The 24,501-nt window shown below is 38.2% G+C and overlaps 3 protein-coding genes across 4 annotated transcripts in view; 2 read left to right on the forward strand and 1 right to left on the reverse strand.

Moving 5' to 3' along the window:
• Window positions 1–18,302, forward strand: part of LOC118276262 (transferrin) — a 33,299-nt gene extending 14,997 nt beyond the window's left edge. Inside the window, exons 5-15 of the mRNA XM_035594510.2 lie at window positions 449–608; window positions 1,232–1,389; window positions 4,717–4,921; window positions 6,429–6,591; window positions 12,379–12,505; window positions 13,622–13,806; window positions 15,550–15,637; window positions 16,138–16,216; window positions 17,026–17,121; window positions 17,777–18,039; window positions 18,129–18,302. Of these exons, the coding sequence (XP_035450403.2) occupies window positions 449–608; window positions 1,232–1,389; window positions 4,717–4,921; window positions 6,429–6,591; window positions 12,379–12,505; window positions 13,622–13,806; window positions 15,550–15,637; window positions 16,138–16,216; window positions 17,026–17,121; window positions 17,777–18,039; window positions 18,129–18,221 (1,617 nt within the window). The 3' untranslated portion in view covers window positions 18,222–18,302. The remainder of the gene's footprint in view (window positions 1–448; window positions 609–1,231; window positions 1,390–4,716; window positions 4,922–6,428; window positions 6,592–12,378; window positions 12,506–13,621; window positions 13,807–15,549; window positions 15,638–16,137; window positions 16,217–17,025; window positions 17,122–17,776; window positions 18,040–18,128) is intronic.
• A 250-nt stretch (window positions 18,303–18,552) lies between these two features.
• LOC118276274 (succinate dehydrogenase cytochrome b560 subunit, mitochondrial) lies at window positions 18,553–19,949 on the reverse strand. Its single transcript, XM_035594527.2, has 4 exons — window positions 19,846–19,949; window positions 19,708–19,770; window positions 19,380–19,615; window positions 18,553–18,938 (listed from the first exon to the last, which is right to left on the reverse strand). The coding sequence occupies exons 2-4, from the start codon at window positions 19,728–19,730 to the stop codon at window positions 18,652–18,654; spliced, it is 546 nt and encodes a 181-aa protein (XP_035450420.1). The 5' UTR covers window positions 19,731–19,770; window positions 19,846–19,949; the 3' UTR covers window positions 18,553–18,651.
• A 406-nt stretch (window positions 19,950–20,355) lies between these two features.
• Window positions 20,356–24,397, forward strand: LOC118276276 (acylphosphatase-2). Of its 2 annotated transcripts, none has more exons than XM_035594531.2 (3): window positions 20,356–20,600; window positions 22,174–22,283; window positions 24,109–24,397. In XM_035594531.2, exons 1-3 carry the CDS (start codon window positions 20,469–20,471, stop codon window positions 24,224–24,226), a joined length of 360 nt encoding a protein of 119 aa, XP_035450424.1. In that variant the 5' UTR covers window positions 20,356–20,468; the 3' UTR covers window positions 24,227–24,397. The 2 variants fall into 2 exon arrangements, with proteins under 2 accessions (XP_035450424.1, XP_035450422.2); XM_035594529.2 differs by lacking the exon at window positions 20,356–20,600 and adding an exon at window positions 21,321–21,475.
• Window positions 24,398–24,501: the final 104 nt, after the last annotated feature.

Genomic DNA, 24,501 nt, shown 5'->3' on the forward strand with positions numbered 1-24,501 from the left:
TGCCGTCCTTAAGCGTTATACACCACTAGTATACGTGGCAGTTCTACTAATTCCAAGGAAAACCCTACACAATATTCACCTAGGTAGAAATTTCCAGAAAATTGACCTTTGGGAAATGAGCCCCAATTCCGTACTACGAACGTGTAGGTAATGCGTAGTTAGACTGAAAAATTACTATCATTATTTTCTTTCGCGATAAAATACCAATATTACGATTTTCTTTTGGATATAAGTGAGTAAAGGCTACTATCGTTTAGGATATTACGTGACGTAATAATATTACCAAAGCGTGCAGTACCTACAGCTATATTCAGTCTTGTGGATACTCTAAATTCTACTATCGTATGTTTATAAACAGTTGGGTAAAAGAGCTCTCTAATCAAAATCAAAGTAACTGAACTGTACACAAAAATCGTTTTCGTTTAACAATTTTCCTTTTTCCTTTCAGATTCCGCTGACAATGTTGATGAAGCGTGCAGTTTTCCCCAAGATGAACGATCACTCCATATCGCCCAAAGAGAACGAGCTGAAAGCTCTCTCAACATTTTTCACGAAGAGCTGCATCGTTGGCAAATGGTCCCCGGATCCGAAAACCAATTCCGCTTGGAGTAAGATATGCAAACCTTTCTAGAAAGTTAAAATTCCGTACAATATTCGCACGACAAAGTAACCTAAATCAACGAAAAATAATAACGTTTCCAAAGTTATTGTTAGGGAAAACGAATAGTTACAAATGAAACTGGGATCGGTCAGACCTTGGCCTTTTCCAGTCAGAAAAATGTTTAGTTGACGTTTGGCAAATATAAAGCATTTTACCCCGATCGTTCTCTTTGAACTTTCGCAGGTTTATTCATGACCCTTAGGAATGAAAAGCGCCGAATTTAGGGATAAAACACGTTCCCTTACGTAACAAAACAGCCGCTTCGCGCTAATCTTACTAAAGGATTTGCTAAATCTTATCAAGTGCTTGCGTTGCTTTCATGACAAGAGCTTAGTCTGGTGTATTTTCTTTGCATAAATCACTGAGATTATAAGTAAAACAATCAATCCTCTACTCGCGTTATTGTCAAGGAGAGAACCAAGATTAAAACGCCTACGAGCTTTGTGAGTTTCCAACTACCTAAGCATGTTTCTTGGCAGAATTGGGTACTACGTCCCTTGAGAGTCCGACCCTCCAATTTTTGTTTAATCCTGAATGGCCTCACAATAATATTGTTTCGTATATTTCTAGAGAGCCAGTACAGTCAATTATGTGCGATGTGTGAGCACCCTGATATTTGCGACTATCCTGACAACTACAGCGGTTATGAAGGAGCGTTGAGATGTCTGGCTACCAATGGCGGTCAAGTCGCTTTTACTAAAGTTATCTACGTCAGGAAATTCTTTGGGGTAAGTATAAAAACGTTGTAGACTACTTCAAGCCTAGTTTTAAGAAAAATACACTTTCGACTTTATTTTGAAATACAATTTTAAATAAGGGTATTATCAACCTTAACATGATATTCGACCAGAAACACGATTGGTATGTGATTTTAAGTTCACTTGCGATTCTTAATCTTTTTTAAATTCAATTCCAAAGTCCATAATCCCAATTAGCTTTTAAAATAGAAATACCAAAACAGCTTTCTACCCAGTTCAGTTTTAGTACGTAGTACTGCTCATTTTGTTTTGCCAACGTATACCCAAATATTCTTCTGGACTAATCTGGAAATCGGATTCTCTGGAATCACTTTCGGCTGTGCAATGTACAGTGACTCTAAACGGGGAGACTCAGTCACCTGTAGGTAAACCTTTTAGATTGGATTATCTAAATCCGAACATGCAAATAGCTTTTACGTTGGAACAGATTTTCCTCTACCAGTAACAGTATAGATAGAGAGATTTTCAGATATTCGTCGACTGCTGGATTAAATAGAATCCGCTATAAAATGATTTATGAATCTATACCATCTGGTTCCTAGTCTTTTCCCAATTTGTTTAATGTCAGCACTGAGATTTAATCTTTGTCTGGCTTTTGTCACCCTAAGAAGTGAGAAGACATTTTTGCGTGATAAGTCTTAAATAAACAAGTTTCTTATTGGAAGTAGCATTTTGTTACAATCTTGAAAAGTTGACTGCCTCGTTGGTCGAATGGATGGGTCGTAAGTGCGACAATCGGTCAAGGGGTCTCGGGTTCGATTCCCGCGTCGGGCAAAGTATTACTGGGCCTTTTTCGGTTTGTCGAAAATTTCTCAGTAGTAGCACGGAGTCTGGAATTGTGCCCGGTATATAGGAATAGGTTCACCCCCTATTACATGGGACTTAACTATAACGCAAGCGATGAAAAGTGAATGTATTGTATAGAGGCATTAGATTCCGTAATGTGCACCTCTGCCTAACCTTTTGGGGATAAAAGGCGTGACGTTGAGGTTGAAAAGTTGATTTATAAACTACCATGAATTAAGTAACAAATTCAGGAACAATTTGTTGATTGAACTAACCTCTAACTAATTCTTTTACAAATATAATGACGGAGAAAGGAAAATCAATTTGGCCATTCCTTCCTTCCTTGTACCCTATTTTTGCAAGGTCCCGTGATCCGCAATTTATGTACAATGGATGGACTGAAAAACAATTTAATATCTTGGTAGATACTTTCATAACGAAAGTTTTTGTGAATTTCATATTAACCTCTTCTTTACATAACTTCTTAGGATTTATAGAATTTCATAATATTAACTCCTGTATACATAACTTCTTAGGATTTATATTAAAGTGACATAATATAACCTCATATAAAATAACCTTTATGTCCTTAACCGCGCAATAATGAAAGCCTCAAATAACGACATTGTCTTCAAACAAAGAAGTTCAAAGATTCCCTCCTTTGTCTCCAGAAAATTGCGATTGCCTTTCAATGGATAAAAAAGTAATATGCACAGATTATTAATATTCTTTGCTTTATTGTGCCTTGTCTATGCACAGTCTATTACTCTGGGGAAATCACTGTTGAGTTGAAATGTAAAATGAAAGAAGGTTTTTAAGTGTATACTCGTTTCTAGACACTTAATCTAAATTGATGTTGGGATTGGTATGTAGGTACACTGCAGCGAAGGTTCATCTTAATCCCTGTAGACTGTATACTGTACCAATACTAATTTAGTTTAGGTACTCCAATTACTTTTGTGGAGTTGTTTACTATTTTCTTTGGTTGGAAGAAGACTAGCATTATAGCTTACGTTTTAAGTGTGTTTTGTTATTGTGAGTGAGGTTACCGGAGGCCCAATTACCCCACCCACATCTTCCCCATCTTCCCAATCTCCGATTCCCCAACTACCCTTACATTCCTAACCCTTAAAAGCCAGTAACGCACTTGTAACGCCTCTGGTGTTTAAGATGTCCATTAAGGGTGGCGATTGCTTAACATCAGGTGAACCGTCTGCTCGTTTACCGGCTCATATTATAAATAAGCTATTTAATGCAATTATAATTCATTTGATTCATACATAGATATAATAAAATAATATTTCTGTGGAGGTGGAGCCACAAGTCAGAAAGTGTAAGAATTCCTAAATCTTAAGTTCATTATTTCCATTTGTCATCAAGTTAAACAGATCGATGGTATCAATTCTATAATAATAGAGCAATTTGTTCCTTCATATCATACACACCATTCGTTACTAATATTCTGCCAATATACTGCCAATGCCAATATATCCTACTAAATATGATTGATACACAATAAAGTACGATACGATATGATTTGATTGATTGGACTTTGGCAATATCAAGCTTCTATTTAGAAATACGTTTTATATATTCTCTGCCTCGTTGGTTGAGTACTCCTAAATGCAACTGCCGGGCAAAGCAAAGGGGTCTCGGGTTCGATTTCCAGGTCAGGCACAGTATCAGCACGGAGTCTGGCTTTGACCAGTATAGGACAATAGACTCACCCTCCATTACATGGGGCCTTAATGGTGAAAAGTGGGTGTACATTATACAGTGGCATTAAATGCCGTAATGTGCACCTCTGCCTACCTCTTCGGGGATAAAAGGCGTGACGATACTTTCATATATTCTCCATTTTCTATGGAAATAAAGGGTAACATTTAGTTGATGACAATTTGATTGTCCTTTATACAAAGACTATTGTGTACGTTCCGTTTATCTGGTAAAAGCAATCTTTTTATTAGGTTCACCCACACAATATGTGTATTTTCTGCTACGATAAATAATATTACCGACATTTACTTACTAGACGAAAGTAATGAAACATTTTTCATGAAACATTGTAAATAACAAGTCAAGGTTTTTATTTTGATTCATAACACGATCCTTCTGGTACTTTTCCACCAGAAATGTGCTATGTAGCTATGCTACGAAGATGTAATAGCTAAGCTGTGAAACTGTATGACTGTTTCCACTGAGACTAAACTATGTAGCTGTGCGAGGAAGATGCGTAGCTTGAATAATATTATGTGATGTTTAGATAGTAGAGACTGCAGAGTTGGTGCTATAGTTGCAACCGGCTCTCGTGCAACGTTTAGCGGGTTCGATTCCCGCACCAAGCAACTCTTTGTATGATCCACAAATTCTTGTTTTGGGTCTGGGTGTCATATGTATTTGAACTTGCATGTTTGTAAACGAACCCACGGTACAGGAGAAAATCTTACTGGGGGACAATGTTTTATATTAAGAAAATAAAATAATTAAGTACTTACATTTTATTTATTTCAGCTACCACACGGCAAAATCCCAGCTGGAACTGCGGAACAAAGTCCTGATGGATACAGCTACCTCTGTGTGGATGGTTCCAAGGTGTCTGTGAAAGACAAGGCTTGTACCTGGGCAGCGAGACCCTGGCAAGGACTTATAGGGCATAATGATGTACTGGCGCAGCTGCAGCCTTTAAGAGAGAAGATCAGGCAGCTGTCTCAATATGGTAAGTAATTGATAGATGGACAAATAGAATACTGTCCTTACATTTCTTCATTAGATAAGTATGGATTCATGATTGATAGGTTAATTTCATGAACCAAATGACTCCAAAGCACCACATAGACGATGATACATTCATTCATTTAATCATTTGGTTACGTCTACATTTTTATGACTGCACGGTTGGTGCCAAGTATCGTTTAGCGGACTTGATACCCGTACGGAGCAAATCTTTGTATGATCCACAAATTGTTGTTTCGGGTCTGGGTGTCATGTGTGTTTGTAAATGCACCAATGACACAGGAGAAAATCCTAGAGCAAGTCAAATTAAAAAAAAACGTTATAAAGAAAATTTTTAAGTCTATTCGTAGTCTGAAATAAACTAATATGTAGGTACTTACCAAGTTATATGGTTAAAAAAATGGTTAAAATATAAGCGTTCTGCTTAAGATTCGTTGTGCTTATCATCATTAATAATTCACTAAAACACTCCACGACACTTAAAACGATTTCTTTAAAACCACGCCGAATTGCGTAGTCACAGAACTATGGAAAGTAGGTACCTAAGTCCTAAGTATATAAAAAGTTTTTCGTCAAATGGAAAAATTATGATCGGATTAGCGAACAAAAAATTTAATCTTGATTTCCCTCGCTTCAACAATTTAAGTATCTAAAGGCTACATTTAGATTTGAAGGCTCTTGAATAAATCAAACGTCATTTTGTCCTTTAGTAATCCTTCGTCAGTTTGCGTTTACAACTAAAACTTTTTATCGTAGCTAGATCCGAATTTTAATAATAGAGTTTTGTAAAAGTGAAAGTAACGACTGAGTAGTACCCTTAGTACGAGTTTGCTTTACGAGAGCGCGTTCGGCGCTCTGATTGGTTGGTTTATTCGGGCCGGCCAATCAGTACCCTTAAGTACGATTTTGCTTTATGTTGAACGAAACGAAACGAGAGCGCGTTTGGCGCTCTGATTGGCCGGCACGAATGAGCCAACCAATCAGAGCGCCGAACGCGCTCTCAATTCGATCTCGTTAAACGTAAAATAAATTCGTACTAAGCCCTCAGACTGCCGAACGCGCTGTCGTTTCGATTACTTTAAACGTAAAGCAAACTCATAGTAAGGGTACAGCTTATTGACGTGAATGAAACACAGTGCCGGCGTTAGGGGGGGGCGTGATGGGCCGGTAGCCCAGGGCGACAAATTCTGCGGGGGCGCCGATGCCGTCGCCGATGGGATCCACGAAAAAACTAACACATAATATTGCTTCCCTCAAGTGGGCGCCACAATATTTTCGCCCGGGGTGTCAGTGGCCCTTACACCGGCACTGATAAAACAGCTAGCAAAACCCTGCTTCTTACCAACTACTAAGGACAAGGAAATAGAAAACAAAAGAACACATAAAACATAGATCCTAAGTACTTCATACAAAATAATTTATTACCCACCACCAAAGAAAAAAGTAACCGCTATAAATCTAAATATTAAGCCCGTATCAACCCTATTCAGGCGCTACGACGCGGCCGGGTTGGTTCACCGAAGTGCTAGGGTTGTCGGACAAGATATACCACGTCGCCGACAACATCCCTATAAAGCCGATGGATTATTTGAACAAAGCTAACTACACGGAGGTAATCGAGAGAGGCCACGGACCGCCGGAACTGATCGTCAGGTAAATATACTAAATGGAATTTGTGTATCCAATATAATCCATATTTATTGAACGGCTTACCGCATTGTAAGTCAGATCATCCGCACAGAATGCGAATTGGTGTTTATGTGATTTTAATAACCTGTGTGTTTGTGTGGGTGAGCGAAATGCTACCGAATAATGAATGGTCATTTTACTCGTAGTACAAAGGTTTGTCGTAGCTCATTTTTATCTATCTCCCTTTAGATTTTTTGTATAACCCAGTAAACGAGCAGATGGATCATCTGATGGTAAGTCATCGCGGCCGCCCATGGACGCTTAAAACACCAGAGTCGTTACAAGAGCGTTACCGGTCTTTTAGGGGTTAGGAATTTAAGGGTTGTTGGGGAATCGGGGATTTGGAAGATTGGGATGGGGTGTAATTGGGCCTTGAGTAACCTTACTCAGACAAAGCAAGCGTTGTTTCACGTCGATTTTCTGTGAGGCAGTGGTATCATTCCGGTCCGTTCGTGCCGAAGCATGGCTCTCCCACACTTAAGTGAAGAAGACTATATTAATAAATTATAGTAAGTAACTAAAATGAATTTAAGTACTCCATCAGAACTTTAAATGGGATTTATCTTAGCAAAGTATGCTCCAAAGTGCAGTTTCTAGTTTAATAGAACCGATAACTGTAATGAATAAACTTTTGATAAATGTACCTTAGATAACGGGCATTATTCCAACAATGGATCATTTTGTAGTACTTAGGCAAGAACCTATTCAATCCATCTTACAGTTTTAGATAGGGGATTCTTAATAAAGTCTGATTAAATTATACTGCAGTCTATACAGCTATTCTACACAGTCAGCATTCTGAGCTCAAAAAACTAAAAAGTAAGCTTCTTTCTTTATTATAACGTTCGTGAGACATACTAAATTAATTATTATGTTATCGGCTTACTCTCGTAACTGTTTGACGAGGAACTCGACTAGTTTCAAGCCATGCTTTTTTTTTTTTTTTTTTTGAGGGGGGAAAATCATCCAATGACTTTTCTCGCCTTGGGTGAGGCGAGAGGGAGTGTCAGACTCTTACTGACTAAAAACCACCCCGTTCCTTCTCCTGCTTTTCGAGCCGGAGCCCCGGTAAACCCGCTAGGTAGTCCGCAGCTCCGGGTCAGGCATCAGCCCTATTGGGCCCCATCTGTGGTGGTCTGATGGCTCTTTGAGGCGCGCGCGAAACGCGACGCGCCGCACGCACGGGTCTGGTTCTGTTCGGGCGGTGAGCTACCCTTGCTCGCCGTCCGCAGGCCCGCACTTACGGTGGCCGGAGATCGTCTCGGGATCCCCTACGCCCGGAGTGTCTTTCGCGACGGCTGGGGCGTGAGGAGGTTTGTTCTCTCACGCGCCCCGCCTCCTCCTTAGCTAGCATGACTGCTTCGCAGAAGGAGGAGACGGCATCCCAGTCCCTCTTGCTCCGCACCATGGCCTGAACCAGTGCCGGGCGCGAGAGGTCGCCGTCGCCGACCACATCCCTGAGGACTTGGCGGTGCTCAGCCCACGCAGGGCACACCGCCACTGTATGTTCTACTGTGTCCTCCGGGCGGTCCTCGCAGTGATGACACCCGGGCGTTTCCTCCCGCCCAATAAGGAACAGGAACCTACCGAAACTCCCATGTCCGGTAAGCACCTGCGTTAGGCGGTAGGTGAGGACGCCGTGGCGCCTCTCTAGCCACTCCTCAAAGAGGGGACTTACCGCTGCGATGACAGCGAGCCCAGCCCTCGGTTGCGACAGTCGTTGCTGCCATTCCGCCATGAGATCGCGCCGGAGCTCGTCCCGCCACGCACTGATCTGGCGCGGCAGTGGAGTTTCGCCCCGGCGACACGCGTCGGCGCGCAAACTGAAGACGCGCGCGAGCACCTTCGCCTCCAAATCCCACGGTTCAAGCCATGCTAGAGGCTCATATTCATAAGTAACATTCCCTGACACACGGGTCCTCGTCAAACAGTTATTACGTAAGTAAGCCGATAACATAATAATTAACCCCCTTTTTTATAAATATTTACCAAACAAAAATGTGCACATTTAATAAGTAAAAAGAACGCAAAAATCCATCAATGGCAACCAATCTTCTATGGATACAATAGTAATCCAGCTACCTATACCCCCATTAGCACAAAAAAGCGATACACTACCCCACACAGCAAAATTCAAACAAGAATTTCAGCCCACAGGCTACAGCTACCTTTTAATCTCGGCCTCATGAGCTGAAAGCTCGCCCTACATCTGTGAAAGACATTTGACACACTGACCTACGGTAGACACACCAGCAGATCAACCTACACCAACCTGCCAATTTCCTCCATTGAATTTTCAACTTTATACCTGAAAAATTAAAGTTGAAAATGTAGTTTTAAACAAATGGGTAGGTTAACCTGCTGGTGTTTGTACATAGTATGCGTGACCCCAAACGTGTTTACTACGCCATTATAAATAGAATGTGCATAGATGTCCCATTATTTATGCATAGTGTCACGCGTCCCTGGCGGTATTGAGGGGTGAAATGTATTAGTGGTCTGTTTTAGGGGCATACCTAATGTTTATAGCTGTAGTAGTAGGTATGTAGTAGAAGTAATAGATAGGCCATCGTGATCTTTAGGTTCATTATAGAAAGAAAAATACAAAGTTAAATTCTAATAGAAAAAGTATTTAGTAAAAAAATTTCGGTTGTAGTGTGAGGGTAGTATCCTCGGTAGTAGTAGAAAACCTAGTTAGTACCTACTTTATAATTCAGATTATCGCTCCGCCTGTATCGCATTAAAGCGCAGGCCACACAGGGCGAAGCGAACGAAGGAAACTATACAAACTAGGCGAAATATTGGCGAGCTAAACTATAGGATTCATACCGAAAACTACGGACAAACGAGCGGTGTGAACCTGTGTCCCTGACAGAGAACATTCATTAATTTTTCGTTCTCTCACACGATTGTGTTGTAGCCGCATGCTAGGGGCACTGTAATTGATATTTAACTAGACGGTTAAAGGGTTAAAAATAAGGGAAAACAAAATTCTATTTAGATACTATTCAGTTACATTTCTAAAATATTTCTGACCATAATAAAAATAAACAAGTAAGTACCTAAGCTCTTTTATTTCCCATAAAACAAAAATGTCGAAGAGCGAAATCCTTAAATCCAGTGAATAGCTAACTGGATCAGCCATTTTAAAAGTCGGTCAAATATCCTCAAAGTGTGGTTCGCGTTGACTTTGCGAGACAAAGCGAAAAACCGTCATTTCCCTTTTTCATTTGACTCATATAAGCTGAGCCTGAGCTTTGTTTTGTGGGATATAAAGTTCTTCAAACCTAATAATAATCTTTATTAATAAAGACAACTAATTGTCCGCAAGGCAGCTTGTGGCGAGCTGTTGGGCAGTGGCGACCCCACGGACCTGACTCCCGGGAGAGGCCCTACTTTTTAACTCCGGTTAGTACTCGTGACTATCCGGAGTGGCCTCTCCTACCTCACTCTTGCCTTAATCGGCTGGTTTGAGTGGAGATTCGCAAGAGTGGAGTTGCCTTCAGCTCCACTTGGGGGAAGGACGTATCCCAGTAAGATGCTGGTAGGGGTCTTGACCGTACTTCCGGGATTGCTCTGATAGCCGTGGGATGCCCCCCCTTCCTCAAGCAGCTCAACGGATGTTGCTTCCCTTGTCGCTACATGCTAGCGGCCGTTTCCGGGGCCCACTATTGAGTTTGCGAGTCACCCCCTGCCTGTTTATCCGTATTTTTCAATATTGGTCAGGGGCAGGGGCCATAGTCCCCATAGTTAACCGGTTAACTATTCCACAGCCACCCACACCCATATCCCTATCATTTCCTTTAACCATATCTCACAATAGTCCTGCATCAACCGGGGATTGTCCTTTGGTGTACTTTCATAGTGCATACAGGGATAATCGCCGGCTGATGTCCCATTACATTTAGATCAAAATTGTTCAACGGGCCTCTGCGAGTTGGCTTCGGCTCCTCGTACGCCTTCCAAGGTCCGGGACCCTGTGGTCCCGAGATTATGTAAAGAAAAGACAACTAAAGTCCACAAATGACAATAAAGAGGAATAAAATTACTTAATTAATACTTAATACTAAGCAGGGACGATCGTGAAGGAAAATTAGACATATTAATTTCCATACTAAAGGTCTCAGCACACATATGGGATCGGAAAGGGATCGTAACCGTAACGCCTTTTGCCTCGCTGTCAACCAGGCGTCAACCTACCGTATGCACGTAACGAAAGCGTATCAGCAGCGCCTGTACGTCAACTCGGCTACGGCTAGGCGACACCGCGCTTACGCCTCGCCGCCCCCTGGCTGACCTGGTTGGCACCAGATCAGTTTGAATCCAAACGTTAAGTGTAGCGCACGGTTATGTCTTGGTTTACAATACGTGAGTTGGCTATCATAGCCATAGCACTTGATGAAGAGGAAAAAGAAAATAGCAAGAAAAAAAGAAAAAGATATTGGAAAGGGGAAAGGGTGGACGAAGAGATGTGAGCTCGGGTACGGAGAGACGTAAGCGCGGGGACGGAGAAACGTAAGCGCGGGGACGATGAGCCGTAAGCGCGGGAATTCAAGTTCGGAGCCTGTTCCGAGGCGAGGCGATTACGTTATTATTCCGATTAGTGTGCGTTGCAGTAGGGAGTTTAATACAAACCATTCTGAACGGCTCGAGGCGATACGGTGACGATCCCTTTCCGATCCCATATGTGTGCTGAGACCTTAAATGTCAAAATGTATGGCTATGCAAAGCAGCAACTTAAATCAGATGTTCAGGGTTCTTTATCAAATCTAACTTCCTACATATTTTTCTATTCTGTCTTATACAGAAAGAAAGAAAGAAAGAAAGAAAAAATGTTTATTTTGCACCGGGCACGATGCACCAAAAAAAAAAACAAAACGAAAATTATACCAAATATAAAAGTAATAAAAACATTCATGAATTATTCTTATATAAAAACAGGAAAAAAAAACAAATACAAATACAAGTGTTGATTCAAATATAAATTATATGTAAATCTTAAAGAATCCACATTTTGATATTAAGTCTCATAACGACTATTTAAGTCTAGAACTCAAGTATTAATTCTCGTCTATCAACGCGAAAGATATAGTCGATCATAAAAATACTTTTACAACTCTTACGGTGCACCTACCCACATAAAATTTCAACAGGTACCTAAAGTCGACAGATTTAAATGGTTTTATTAAAGGTTAACATTTTTGTAAGCTTAAAGTAAACCATATTTTGAAACAACAGCGTCTCTGGTAGATCTGTAATATACCAATTTCGCCTCAGATCTACTAAATGAAATAATATTTGTATCAATCTAACCTCTGAATAATTTATAGAGAACTTCGAAACTGGTTAAATAGGTTCTTTACTGTCATATCGATCCGCTCGTTGTAATTTACACGAACTTTGAGTATGAATATGACAAAGTTCGGTCTTGTAATTCATTTCCAAAAATTGCAAACTTCTAACGTATTATTCTATTTTTAGTTTCAAGTTCAAAATTAGCTTTTTCGGCTTTTCGAAGATTTCTCAGTGGTAGCACGGAGTCTGGAATTGTGCCCAGTATATTAGGGCAATAGGCTCACCCCTTATGGCACTTATAACACAAACGGTAAAAAGTGGGTGCACATTGAACAGTGGCATTACGTGCCATAATGTGCATCTCTGCCTACTCCATCGGGGGTAAAAGGCGTGACGTTGATTTTAAAAATTTCTTGTCCAAATAGCCATAATCCTCATTATTTGACTGTCTTCCAGGTTATGCGTGACGTCAAACGTAGCCCTCGCAAAATGCCACATGATGTCTGTGTTTGCGTTCAGCCGAGACATTCGGCCGCGTCTCGATTGCGTTCAAGAGGCTTCTGAAGCCGACTGCCTGAAGAGCGTAAGTATTTTTAGCTCCTAAGAGAGCTTTACTGGTGAAAATTATAAAAATAAATCAAGTACCGTACCTCCTTAGACATTTTTAGGTCTCTTCCCCTTTAAAGATTTTCACTGTAATTCACGATTGGTGCTTGTCCACATCTTGTGTATAAAAAGAAAAGACAAGTATTGCTAAGAAAATTGAGTAACTTTAAACAGAAATATTTCTATACTAGATACTTATAGTTTTATTATTTCGATTCGTAACTATGTACTATGTATGTATCTACTAAATTGATTTTAAGTCGCAGTAGGTATTGATATTAGGTGTTATAAGCTTGTTTAATTCATACCCAAAGTTATTTTATAATTGGATCATTTCTCGGAAAGTTTAGCCGTTACGATTGTTATGTTTGAAAATATTTGGGCTTCATTGATTTTAATTTCCGCTCTCCCGCGAACTTCGTTCGGTTATGTTCGAATTATTCGTGGAATGACTCTGAATAGGAATCTTTGAATTGTGCTACCTATCTTTGCATCTAAACTTTTGTATTGCGGCTTTTCCGTGTTCCGCGGTTTTTACCGAGTTTAAGAATTTATGGTGTTAATAATTACCAAATTCAAAATATTGTTAATTTAGTTGTATTTACTAAAGACATCTTTCTATTATAACTTTCGTGAGAGGCACAAAACTAATTATTATGTTATCGGCTTACTCATGTAACTGTTTGACGAGGAACTCGACTAGTTCCAAGCCATGGTAGAGCCTCATAGTCATCAGCAGCATTCCGCGATACACGACGCGGTGATTGACGCGCAGCTAATGACTCGTCAAACTAATGTTTCTCGTCAAAGGATTACCTACGTGATTAACCCGATAACATAATAATTAGGACATTTTTCATTGAAGCCTTGCACCATAAAATTCATAGAAAACATCTAGAATCTTACTTCTTTTACATATTCTAGAGTAGTCTAGTCTAGATGATACTAGGTCCCTAAAGTTGAAAGTCTATAAACTTTCTAACTTCTCATACATAACTCTACATACCTAAGTAGAACTGCAGTATAAAAAATCTTAAGTACCTAGTAACTTGAGCAAAACTTCAAAACTGCAGTATCGTAATTCAAAACACAGGTACAAGACAACGGCTCGGACTTGGCAAGCGTGGACGACATGAGAGTAGCGTCCGCTGCCAACAAATACAATTTACATCCAGTCTTCCATGAGGTGTATGGTGAAGCCAAAACTCCAAACTACGCTGTTGCCGTTGTTAAGAAGAATACACAGTTCAATAATATACAGGACTTGAGAGGAAAGAGGTAAGAAATTGATTAAAATAGGATGAGTATATGTTAAATAACTGACGACTGCCTCGTTGGTCGAGTGGTCAGAAGTGCGACTGCCGGACAAGGAGTCTCGGGTTCGATTTCCGGGTCGGACAAAGTGCTGCTGGGCTTATTTCAGTTCGAAAATTTCTCAGTTATAGCACTGAGTCTGAAATTGTGCCCAGTACATGGCTATAGGCTCACCCCCTGTGACATGGGACTTATAACACAAATAGTGAAAAGTGTATGAATATCTAGTGTATAGCGGTATTACGTGCCGTAATATTATGTTAAATAAGTGAGAGGGGATTTTTAAACCTTTTCGGTCGATTTTTTGGGATGGATAAAGTACCTTACCTATCTACTAGGTATTTATTTATTGAAAGCGACCATGAGCAATTTAACTGGGTAAAAATTACTCAAAGGAATAAATACCAAATAAACCCTGAGCCTTAACTTAATAAACACAAGAGATACAAAAACATTTCCACCTAAAAGAAACAAACACCTTCCTAATCAACGAACTAAACAAATATATCAACAAACTCGATCAAACTCACAAGATCGCCTAACGAACTCTTCACTTCCAAGAAAAATATGAAGCAGTTCCTACGTCCGGTCCGATACACAAAGTAATTCCGTCAATACCCGTTTATTGTAGTAGTATCAACACAATCTCCTCTATTTACGGACAGGTTGATCTTGAGTCCAGTGCCGGCGTAAGGGCCACTGATACCCCGGGCGAAAATATTGTGGCGCCCACTTGAGGGAAGCAATATCAAGTGTTAGTTTAAAACAAGTCAAGTTCAAGTAAAATTATTATATTAAAAATTTCATCTTTCCTTTAGCGTTACCCAGAGCTAACGACGCGGACGTAGAAAGTTTTGTTCTCAATAAAAAATATGCATATGCACAGAGCGTAGAGCACAGTTCTGAGGGTTTGCACCAGAAGAGGCAAGAGACTCCAACTTCAGACCTTGGCGCCCCCCAGAATTTGTCGCCTTAGGCCATCGCCCCAACACGCAATCCCCTCCTAACGCCAGCACTGCTCGAATCACAACACGCAACATTCTTATTGAATCCCAGAATCCCTATTATTTTAGGACCAACGAATTCGATCGAAATTCTTTCCGAACTTTCTCGAACAAGTTTTAATGAGCGTTTCCTTTTTCATTTAACTTTTTAACAACGGCTTTCTGGGTTAGCGTTGATAATGATACTTATCTAGTTTATTGGAATTTACAATTGTCATAAGTATTAAAGGAGATTATGATTTTTTTCTTTTTTGAAATTCGGTCCGTCACAAATTAAAACCTTATAAGTGGCCACTGCTGGCCAAAGGCCTTCTCACACAGAGAAGATTTGAGCATAATCACCCCGATTGCTCAATGCGGGTTGGGGATTTCAAACTTATAATTAGAAAGAAACGTAGGTTTCCTCACGATGTTTTTCTTTATCGTTAATCAGTGGTGTCTAAATAATCTTAGAAAATACTTATAACTCGGAAAAAGTCACATTGGTACTTGCCGTTGGTAGGTTTCGAACTGCGAATACATGAGAAGCGGCTGGCCACCACGAAATTCGATTAAAATGGGATGAGTAGGCAAAATAAGTGAGAGGTTTTGTAGAGTTTAGAGTTTTGTGTTTCCTACTTTCAAAATAGGAAGCAATTCGATTAAAATCAGTTAATAGTTAATAACCACAAGCGTCACCTATTAAAAAATATTGAACTTTCAGGTCGTGCCACAACAGTTACGGTACCTTCAGCGGTTTAGATGCTCCACTCTATTACCTCATCAACAAGAAAGTCATTTCTAGTGGTCAGGTCAGTCTATTTTCATTTTATTATTATATATCTAGTTATAATATGGTCCAATACCAATACATATTAAATTCCATTATTCCATAGCATGCCGGGAGCGCAAATCTACGCGAGATACAATGAGTTTTCTATTGTGTCTCATATACGGCATATAAGAGGTTGATAGTAAGCTATAAAAAAATCTTCGTTTTCTATCTGCATTTAAATAACTAAATAATCCATATAATACATTCGGCTGGGCAACCGGCTGCCAAGTAACGTGAAGCGGGTTCGATTCCCGCACGAAGTAACACTTTGTGTGATCCAAAAATTGTTGTTTCGGGTCTGGATGTCATGAATGACACTGGAAAAAATCCTAATGTTCTTTTAAATAAAATACAACCTATAATAATTATCAAATTCCATTAATGGCAAGCTATAAAAAATTATTCATGAATGCTTTCTTTCTACATTTAAACAACTAAACAATACATATATCTTATTTCTATGTGTTATTCTGACAGTGCATCAAAAACTTGGCCGATTTCTTCAGCGAAGGCTCGTGTTTGCCTGGAGTCGACAAGCCGGAAAACAATCCCAGAGGTAGGTGATACAACCGTATAACTACGTCACTATTAGGTACTAGCTCACTGCAAATGGCCAGTAAACATTTATTGCCTGTTCCTTATTCCAAGTTCTGATTTATTGTCTAGATAGCTGATAGAATAGCGTGATAAAAGGATTTAGTATTTACCTAGTTGGGTACTAAAAAGATGCATTTATTTAATTGCTGTCTATAAAAATCGATACTATACGTCCCCAGAAAAACAAAATCTTAGTACATCAAGACATAAATAAAATTTTAGGTACTGTTTGTAATATGTACCTACATTTGTATAGATGCAAATATCAAATACATTTCTTTTATTTTTTTTGGCTGTCTGTTAGTTTGTTCCGGCTAATCTCTGAAATTGCTGGACCGAAATTGACGGGACTTTATACCGACGATTATAGACGGCAGATAGCTGATGTACTAAGCAGTACTTAGGCTTTTTTTATGTGGGGAAAATAATCCAATAATTTCTCTCGCCTTAGGCGAGGCGAGAATGTCACTCTTACTGACTAAAAACCAGTTCTACTCCTGCTTTTCGAGTCGGAGCCCCGATCGCTAGGTAGTCATCAGCTCCGGAGTAGCTTAGGCTACTTCTATTTTATAAAATGCAGTCCCGCGAGCGAGGCTGTGGGCCTCAGCTATTAAAGAAATTAAATAACCTATGTAAGTAGCAAATAGGTACCTAGGTAGATAAGCAAGTACACGATGATTCTCAAGTTTTCCTTGGACCTATAAATCATTAGAAAAAACAGTACATTAAAAGCCTTACCTTCCTTAATTTATGTTGGCATTGTTTCAGGCGATGACGTAACAAGACTCCGCAAACAGTGTTCAGGAGACGGCAGCCCGGTGAAATGCCTTCAAGAAAACCGCGGTGACGTAGCATTTGTTTCAAGTAAGTACTTACAAAGCGAAATATTCAACTTAATGAGTTTCGTAGTTCGTTTACCGCAAAAACGTGTTTCATAAATAGGAGTTTGAGTTTGCAATACCTATTTACTTACCAGTTTTCCTTGAGTTTACGTCAGTTGAAAGTAATTAGATATACTTACATAGTTCAAAGTTGAATGGTTGGATAGGAAAGAAAGATTAGATACCTACAATACTGTGATAGACATAATAGAACGATATCTGTTGTCTATTAATTTAATTATAAGTTGTAATTATAAAGTCTTCTAATTAATAATGACTAAAAATGATTAGTTGATCTCATTGAACATTTGTTATCTCCCTACTTCTACAAATCTACTTTTGCGCAGTAGCTGAGCATATAAATACGTAGATACCTACCTATAGTACTTCTCTACATGTATAGGCACATGTAGGAAAGTTAAAAGTACCTGCTTGTCTGCCCACCTCACTCATAATGTTTAAACCTACATCACTTGGCCTTACAATAGAACAAAACGAACTATTGAAATCGCGAACAAGACCTAACTACCTAATTCAATAACATAGATTTACTATAATACCTATGAATGATAGTTATTTAATATGGGCTTGTATGTGAGCACTTCTCTTGAATTCTACATCCAATCTTGTATCTCCAGGCGCTGATCTACCAAACTTCGACGCATCAGAGTATGAGTTACTCTGCTTGAACCGCGAATCAGCAGGACGGGACAGCCTCGCGCATTACAGCACATGCAACATAGCGATGGCGCCCTCAAGAACTTGGATGGCCGCTAAAGACTACCTATCAGACGTCTCCATAGCCCACACACCACTCAGTCTAGCCCAGCTACTAGACACCAGAAAAGACCTATTCAACATATACGGAGAATTCCTCAAAAACAACAATGTCATTTTCAATGTAAGTTCCTATTTCAAAACAACTGTTCGTTCGTAAAGCCATAATATTAAACAGTTCCATATTTAAGTGTAAACACTACATTGTTTCAGAACGCTGCGACGGGTCTAGCTACTACCGAGAAATTGGACTTTGAGAAGTTTAAGCAAATACATGACGTCATTTCTAACTGCGGTGTCGCTTAGTCTCCTGTAGACATAATATATAAGATACTTACCCTTTATCGAGGGTTTTAGTACATAAGTTTACTAACAAAATAAAATAAAGAACTGTTTTACTTCTTCAGAATACCTGAGTAACAGGTAATGGTAAAACAGGGTGAATAGAATTCGAGGGGTGAATAAATACAGAAGAGGGGTGAATATATGTTGGGAAAAGGTTCTAACACCTGTGATTTTCCCCCTCAAATCCTCATTCTTGTGTCTATTCAGCCTTTGAACACTATTCACCCAGTTTTACGGTACTCATTTGCAAAATAAAAAAAAATAAACAGAAGAAGGAGGTCTCAAAAACAAGTCTGATTAAATAACTTTTATTTCATCACTTATATTGACAATAATAAATAAATAATACCGAAAAAAATGTTCACTTTTTATTTGATTCCTAAATAAAAAATTATAATGACGCTAATAACACTGTGATCGCAATGGTCAGACCGAGCATGGCATATCCGGAAGAGTAAACCTCTTTGATGGTAAGTCCCTTAGCCATGTCCCATACAAGATGTCTGATTCCGTTAGCAAAATGGTATCCAACTGGTGCCGCAAGCAAAAACTTGGCTACAAATAACGTAGCTGGTGATAAGTTGAGGTTCTCGATAATTGCAATGTAGTGGGAGATGTCGTGTGGCAGTACTAAGGCTCCAATTCCCAGCACTCCAAAGTAACCCGATAAGATCATTCCTACAACAATGATTGTTTTTATAGCATCAAGAATAATAATTTCATTATATTGAAGAAGTCATTAAAAGATAATTTAAAACCTATAATTTTTAGAAGTTTCTTGCTCAAAATATAATATGTCATAGAGTGCACCTCTACCTACCCCTTTAAGGATAAAAGGTATGACAATGAGGTCTTGCTCAAAAACAGTTATTCCAATTTGAATGTAATTCCTCTTAGAATAGAAGAATTTCTGATTTCATCATGTTTTATATAAATTATGAACATTTAAGGTAAACAAGATCAAGTTATATCTGTGCAAATGCAAATATTTAACAAAATAAATAAATTGAAATATGCCATAAATGTACTTCTTTTGCCTGTCAACACTGTAATTATAGTAAATATTATCATGTGATCAATTTTAGTAGGCAATTCAGAATATAAAAACAAGGTACATACCTGTTGCTCTGTGGGTAACAGACAATATGCTGGTCAGCTGTGGAGCATAAATGCTGAGATGAGGAGACATTGGCCGCTTGAGACGAGCGTTTCTATCATCGTGGTGCTCAATCTGGGGCGGTTCAAATTTCTTGAACACAATTTTTGGCGCACCAGCCGCAGCCTGGGCATAATTTACGGAGCCTAGCACAGAAGGCACCTTATTTATGCTTGCTAGCAGTGAACGGCTGCCCAATCTGGAACAATAATACAAGTTTAAGCACAACTCCTTTCCAAATGCCAACACTCAACAGCAACCTAACCCTTGTTACATAATTTGTCAACATACCTGCCGCAGTTGAAGAAAGCCATGTTTTATTCGAAGTAAATTCTTTGACACACTCGTAGGCTTCTGTAATACATATAAAGATTAAGAATTACGTGAAAAACTAATTGGAAATACAAAAAACAAACAAATTCGGCTCACCACTGAGTCTGACGATTTGAGCGAGTTGACACTGACAGATATTGTTTTGACACTTCCTCGTGAAGGCAAATACGTTCCGTTCATTTGGTTTCGATGTGGTACTACCGGCTATAATATTGCTTAAGTTTTGCCAATTTCTGTGTATATATTAGAATTCAAAACATTTTATAAGTAACTCACCTTGAAAAATTAAATTATCTTTTCTCTTTGAACTAAAACGTATTACTTTATTAGAAGGTACGATAGCGATTTTGTATAAAAAGAAACGTTTTGACGAACATTCAAGCACTTTCTAAATACGTTTCGTTACACAAGGTAATTATGTCGTGTCTTGATATTAAAAAGATTATCCATAGCCATATAAAAAAAAATACTGATAGATATCTCTTGTGTTATGGAAAGTTGATGAATTTTAAACATATATATTTGAATTTGTGGTGTATTGTATTTTAGAATACAGTCTTTTTATGTTATATCCGTATAAAACTAAGAAGGATTGATATAAGAAAGAAACGTAAATGTCATCTGCAGTTATCAGAAAAGCAATTTTCTCTACTTTCATCATAACACTAAATTCAAAATACTGCACCGTGTGGTGTTTGAATAATAGGAAAAATTAATAAATGTTACGTGTCTTAATCTTAACAGCTGTGACCGCTACTCTTCGTAGCAATTTCGCAACTGTAGCCGCAATGAATGTGAAATCTGTTGACTTCGAAGTGTTTGGCCGGGTCCAAGGAGTTTTCTTCCGAAAGGTATGTCGAATATTACGTTTTCTAACATATTATATTCTTCATTAAATTTTAGTAATAACCTAGTTTAAGCCATTAGCAATTCATAAGGACAGCCAACACAGTATTGGATCTGTTTTGCTAAAAATAGGTAACACATGGAGCTATTTGTGTATAATATCCCGCATAATCTATTTGACCATATATTACAGAACTTTGAATAATTTGAGCCACCTTTAGGTACCACTGGGGATTCAAAGACAAACATTAGTTTTACTACTCTATTGAAATGTGACCTGAGATGGAAAAACAGCACAAAAATATTCAATTATAGGGAAATGAAAAATCCATAACAATAGTTATTTTCTCCTTTGTGCTAGAGAGTGTATAGTACTTTTTTTATAGCCGGAAATCTATACAGTAATAATACTGTAGAAGTGTTAATTCCGTACATTGAAAATATTAAAAAAAATAACAGTAAAATGGGGTGAATAAAATTCGAAGGGTGAATAGATGTTAGAAATTTTTTGTGTGGGTCACAAATTCACCATAAGATACAGATACAGATCTTAGAGAAAGAAGTCAAAACCCAAATGCTGCCAGATGTCATTATTCCATGCAAATATTTTTAAAATTAATCATAATTTTTTATTCACTTTTATTTTAGAATTTTTTCTATGAACAAAACCTACTTTTAATCTACTCCAAAAAAATTAAAACCACCGCTTTGACAATTTCTTGACTTTTCGTGTCATTATTAAATATCAAAGTAAGAAAAGATTATCAATTTACAGAAATAAATGTTAAAGAACTTTTTGTCAAGTAGCAGTAAAAAAATGGTGATGCAATCAGTTGATTTTGAAGTATTTGGGACAGTTCAGGGTGTTTATTTTCGAATGGTATTATTTTTACACTATTATGGGGACTGCTAGACTATTATGGGGTACATCCATTAATCATGTGTGGTTCCATTAGGGGAGGGGTTCCACAAAATAGTATGAAAAATCACAAGGGGAGCTAAAGTATCACATGTACCTATATATATTTTCATCAATCTTGGAATTTTCAACCTTAAAATGAGATGTAACTAGTTTGGATTTATTCCACTATCTAATTCCATAAAAGAGTATACATATTGTAATACTAATTTTTAACAACCAAATTATATAACAATTTATAGGTGTACCTATAAAATGTTTTATAGGTGTACTACCTATAAAATGATAATCCTTGATTGTATTTTATGTTTTAAAAATGCAAGTGATGTTAGGTGGGGGTGGGAGTTTAATCTAAAACCTCACCACATATCACCAAGGAGGAAGGGGGTTTAAGAAACTTTAAAAAAACGTCACGTGATTAATGAACAGCCCCTTACCAGTTGGCGAGAAATTGCTATTAAACTAAAAATACTCATTCCATATACGGCTCTAGAGGCTCCTACTCTTGACCCTTAGAATAAGTATAGTGCTTGCCCCCTTACAGTACTGTAATTAACTAGGATTTCATGTTAGTCAGTGAACAGCAAGAATACGAAAAGTAACTTTTAATATAAAACTAGGAACCCAACTAAAATACTGATATAGTTTTTTTTCTCCAGTACACCAAAGAACAAGCTGAAAAGCTGGGTCTTCGAGGGTGGTGCAAGAATACTTCGACAGGCACTGTGCTAGGGCAAATGCAGGGACCTACTGATAAAGTGGAGACTATGTAAGTTTCATACTACCTACTATTCAAAGAAATGTCTAGGGTTCTTTTACCAATAGGGATGATCCTATTTAGTCCGTCAGATAGGTAATGAAAAAATATTAGACACATATTTTGATTTAACCCGTAGTATGCCGGGAGCGCAGATCTACGCGAGTTACAATGAGTTTTTTATTGTGTCTCATATACCAGAGGATAAGATAACTATGCTTAGACAAAACGAATCAAAGTTTAGGAGTGGAAGCAAATACGTAATTTCTACCTGTAAATTGTACCTAGAAGTGATTAGGGATGGGTAATATCGCTTTTACTCTATATCGAATCGTATCTATATATCGGTTTAGAATATCGGATATCGCATCTATATATTTCGATATCTATATATTGGCCGAATCAGTGTGGAACTCTGAAACGAAAGTAGTACCGTACTGTAATTTTAGGTTTCGGTTTTGTTCGATTTATGTACATCATTGTATTTTAATTATAACTGTTTACTCGAAATCATTGAATGTATTGTTTGGTTTGGTAGTTCCTGTTCCCGAATCAGTTTGTACTGGATATCATAGACCATGCGATTCGCATGCGATACGATAGAGGTCCGCGTTACACTACGGTATAGTGTGTTGTTCTGTGGCACATCGTGCTATATTCGCTAGATACGCGGATACCTGATATATAGATTCCGTGCCGTCCGATATATAGATATTGGATATCGTGCCGATATATAGATATCGTATCTGTATACGATTTATATTGCCCACCACTTCAAGTGATGTCACGCGATATTTGAAATCGATGTATGTAAGTGTCTATTTTTTTAAATGATCTACAAGACGGTCATTAAAATAAAAATTAGTCATTTACTCTATTACGTTTTGAAGTAGGTACTTGGTTAAAGTTTTTGCAATCAATCGAAGAGTGGCTTCAACTCGTGACTAATGGATTTTACGTCTCCTCGAAAGCCCTTTTTACTCTTAAAGCCTAAAGCTACCTTAGAGCCACATTAATCTACATTGGAGAGACTTCTCAACTTCTTATTTTGGGTTAAAAATATGGTCTGACAAGTAACACACCTCCCGACATGTGTTACATCTCCCGACTCCCGACAAAATGAATATCAAAGCTAACTTTCGAAACTTAAGCATCAAGGTCTTTATATCCTACAAAAAACTTACAGAAATTTCAATTCTCATTTAAAAATAAATTACGAGTTACTAATATTACGAATAATACAACGTGGCGATAAAAACCAAGAAAAGCTTCTTTGAAGTACCTATTAAAAGTCATAAATTCCTGATTATGAAATCACTGGGTTGAATAAAAATAAATATGAATCGATATCTATTATCATCATATTGATGGAAAGCCAAACTAAACACTTGATGGCTTTGAAATAATATTGGGAGTTATTCAGACGTCACGTCACTGCAAGCCGCGAAAAAAATTGTTGAGTAAAAATTTCAATTATGGCTTGCAAAAATAAAAGCTTATGTACTTTATTTTACTGTTTAAATTCCCGTGACATTGACAACAATTTTGGAGACAAAAAAATGCAATCAAGAGCTTGTCGACACCCTGCGGTGAAACTCGTTTAACCGAAACAACCGGTAACCCTAAACTTGGAAACTTGGTTCGGATAGATACGTTTACAGTAAATGTTTAACTTTTATTCAGCAACTGTTTAATACCACTGCCAGAGAGAAACCCAGCAACTCGTAATGAATACGAACCACGATTCATTACGACGAGCGACCAGCTCGCAAATTAAACTCGGGGACTTTGTAATTAGTTTTCTCGTAATTTCTAGAAATTTCCACTGTCTTTGCAGGATGCACTGGCTGAAGACCACAGGCAGCCCCAGTAGCAAAATAGAAAAGTGTGAGTTTAGAAACCAGCAAGATATCGAGGATTATACCTTTAATAATTTTGAAATCCAACGCGATTAATTACTTCCACGTGTTATGTAAAGTAATTGCAATACGATAAGCTTATAATTACATGTATTTTATCAGTGTGTGATATTTTGAATACTCGGCCGTGTTACTCCCACACACGACCGTAATATGGTATTAGTAATTTATTTGAGTTAGACTAACTACAATACACTCGGGAATTAACCCAAGCTGTTTTAATTTAAACCCCAACATTCACACTTTAATATATTAAAGTTTATTAATTATGCCGTGTACAACATGGCAAATGGAACAAAAACTCGGCGGGA

The sequence above is a fragment of the Spodoptera frugiperda genome, chromosome 31 (assembly GCF_023101765.2).
Source record: "Spodoptera frugiperda isolate SF20-4 chromosome 31, AGI-APGP_CSIRO_Sfru_2.0, whole genome shotgun sequence".
Classification (NCBI taxonomy): Eukaryota; Metazoa; Arthropoda; class Insecta; order Lepidoptera; family Noctuidae; genus Spodoptera; species Spodoptera frugiperda.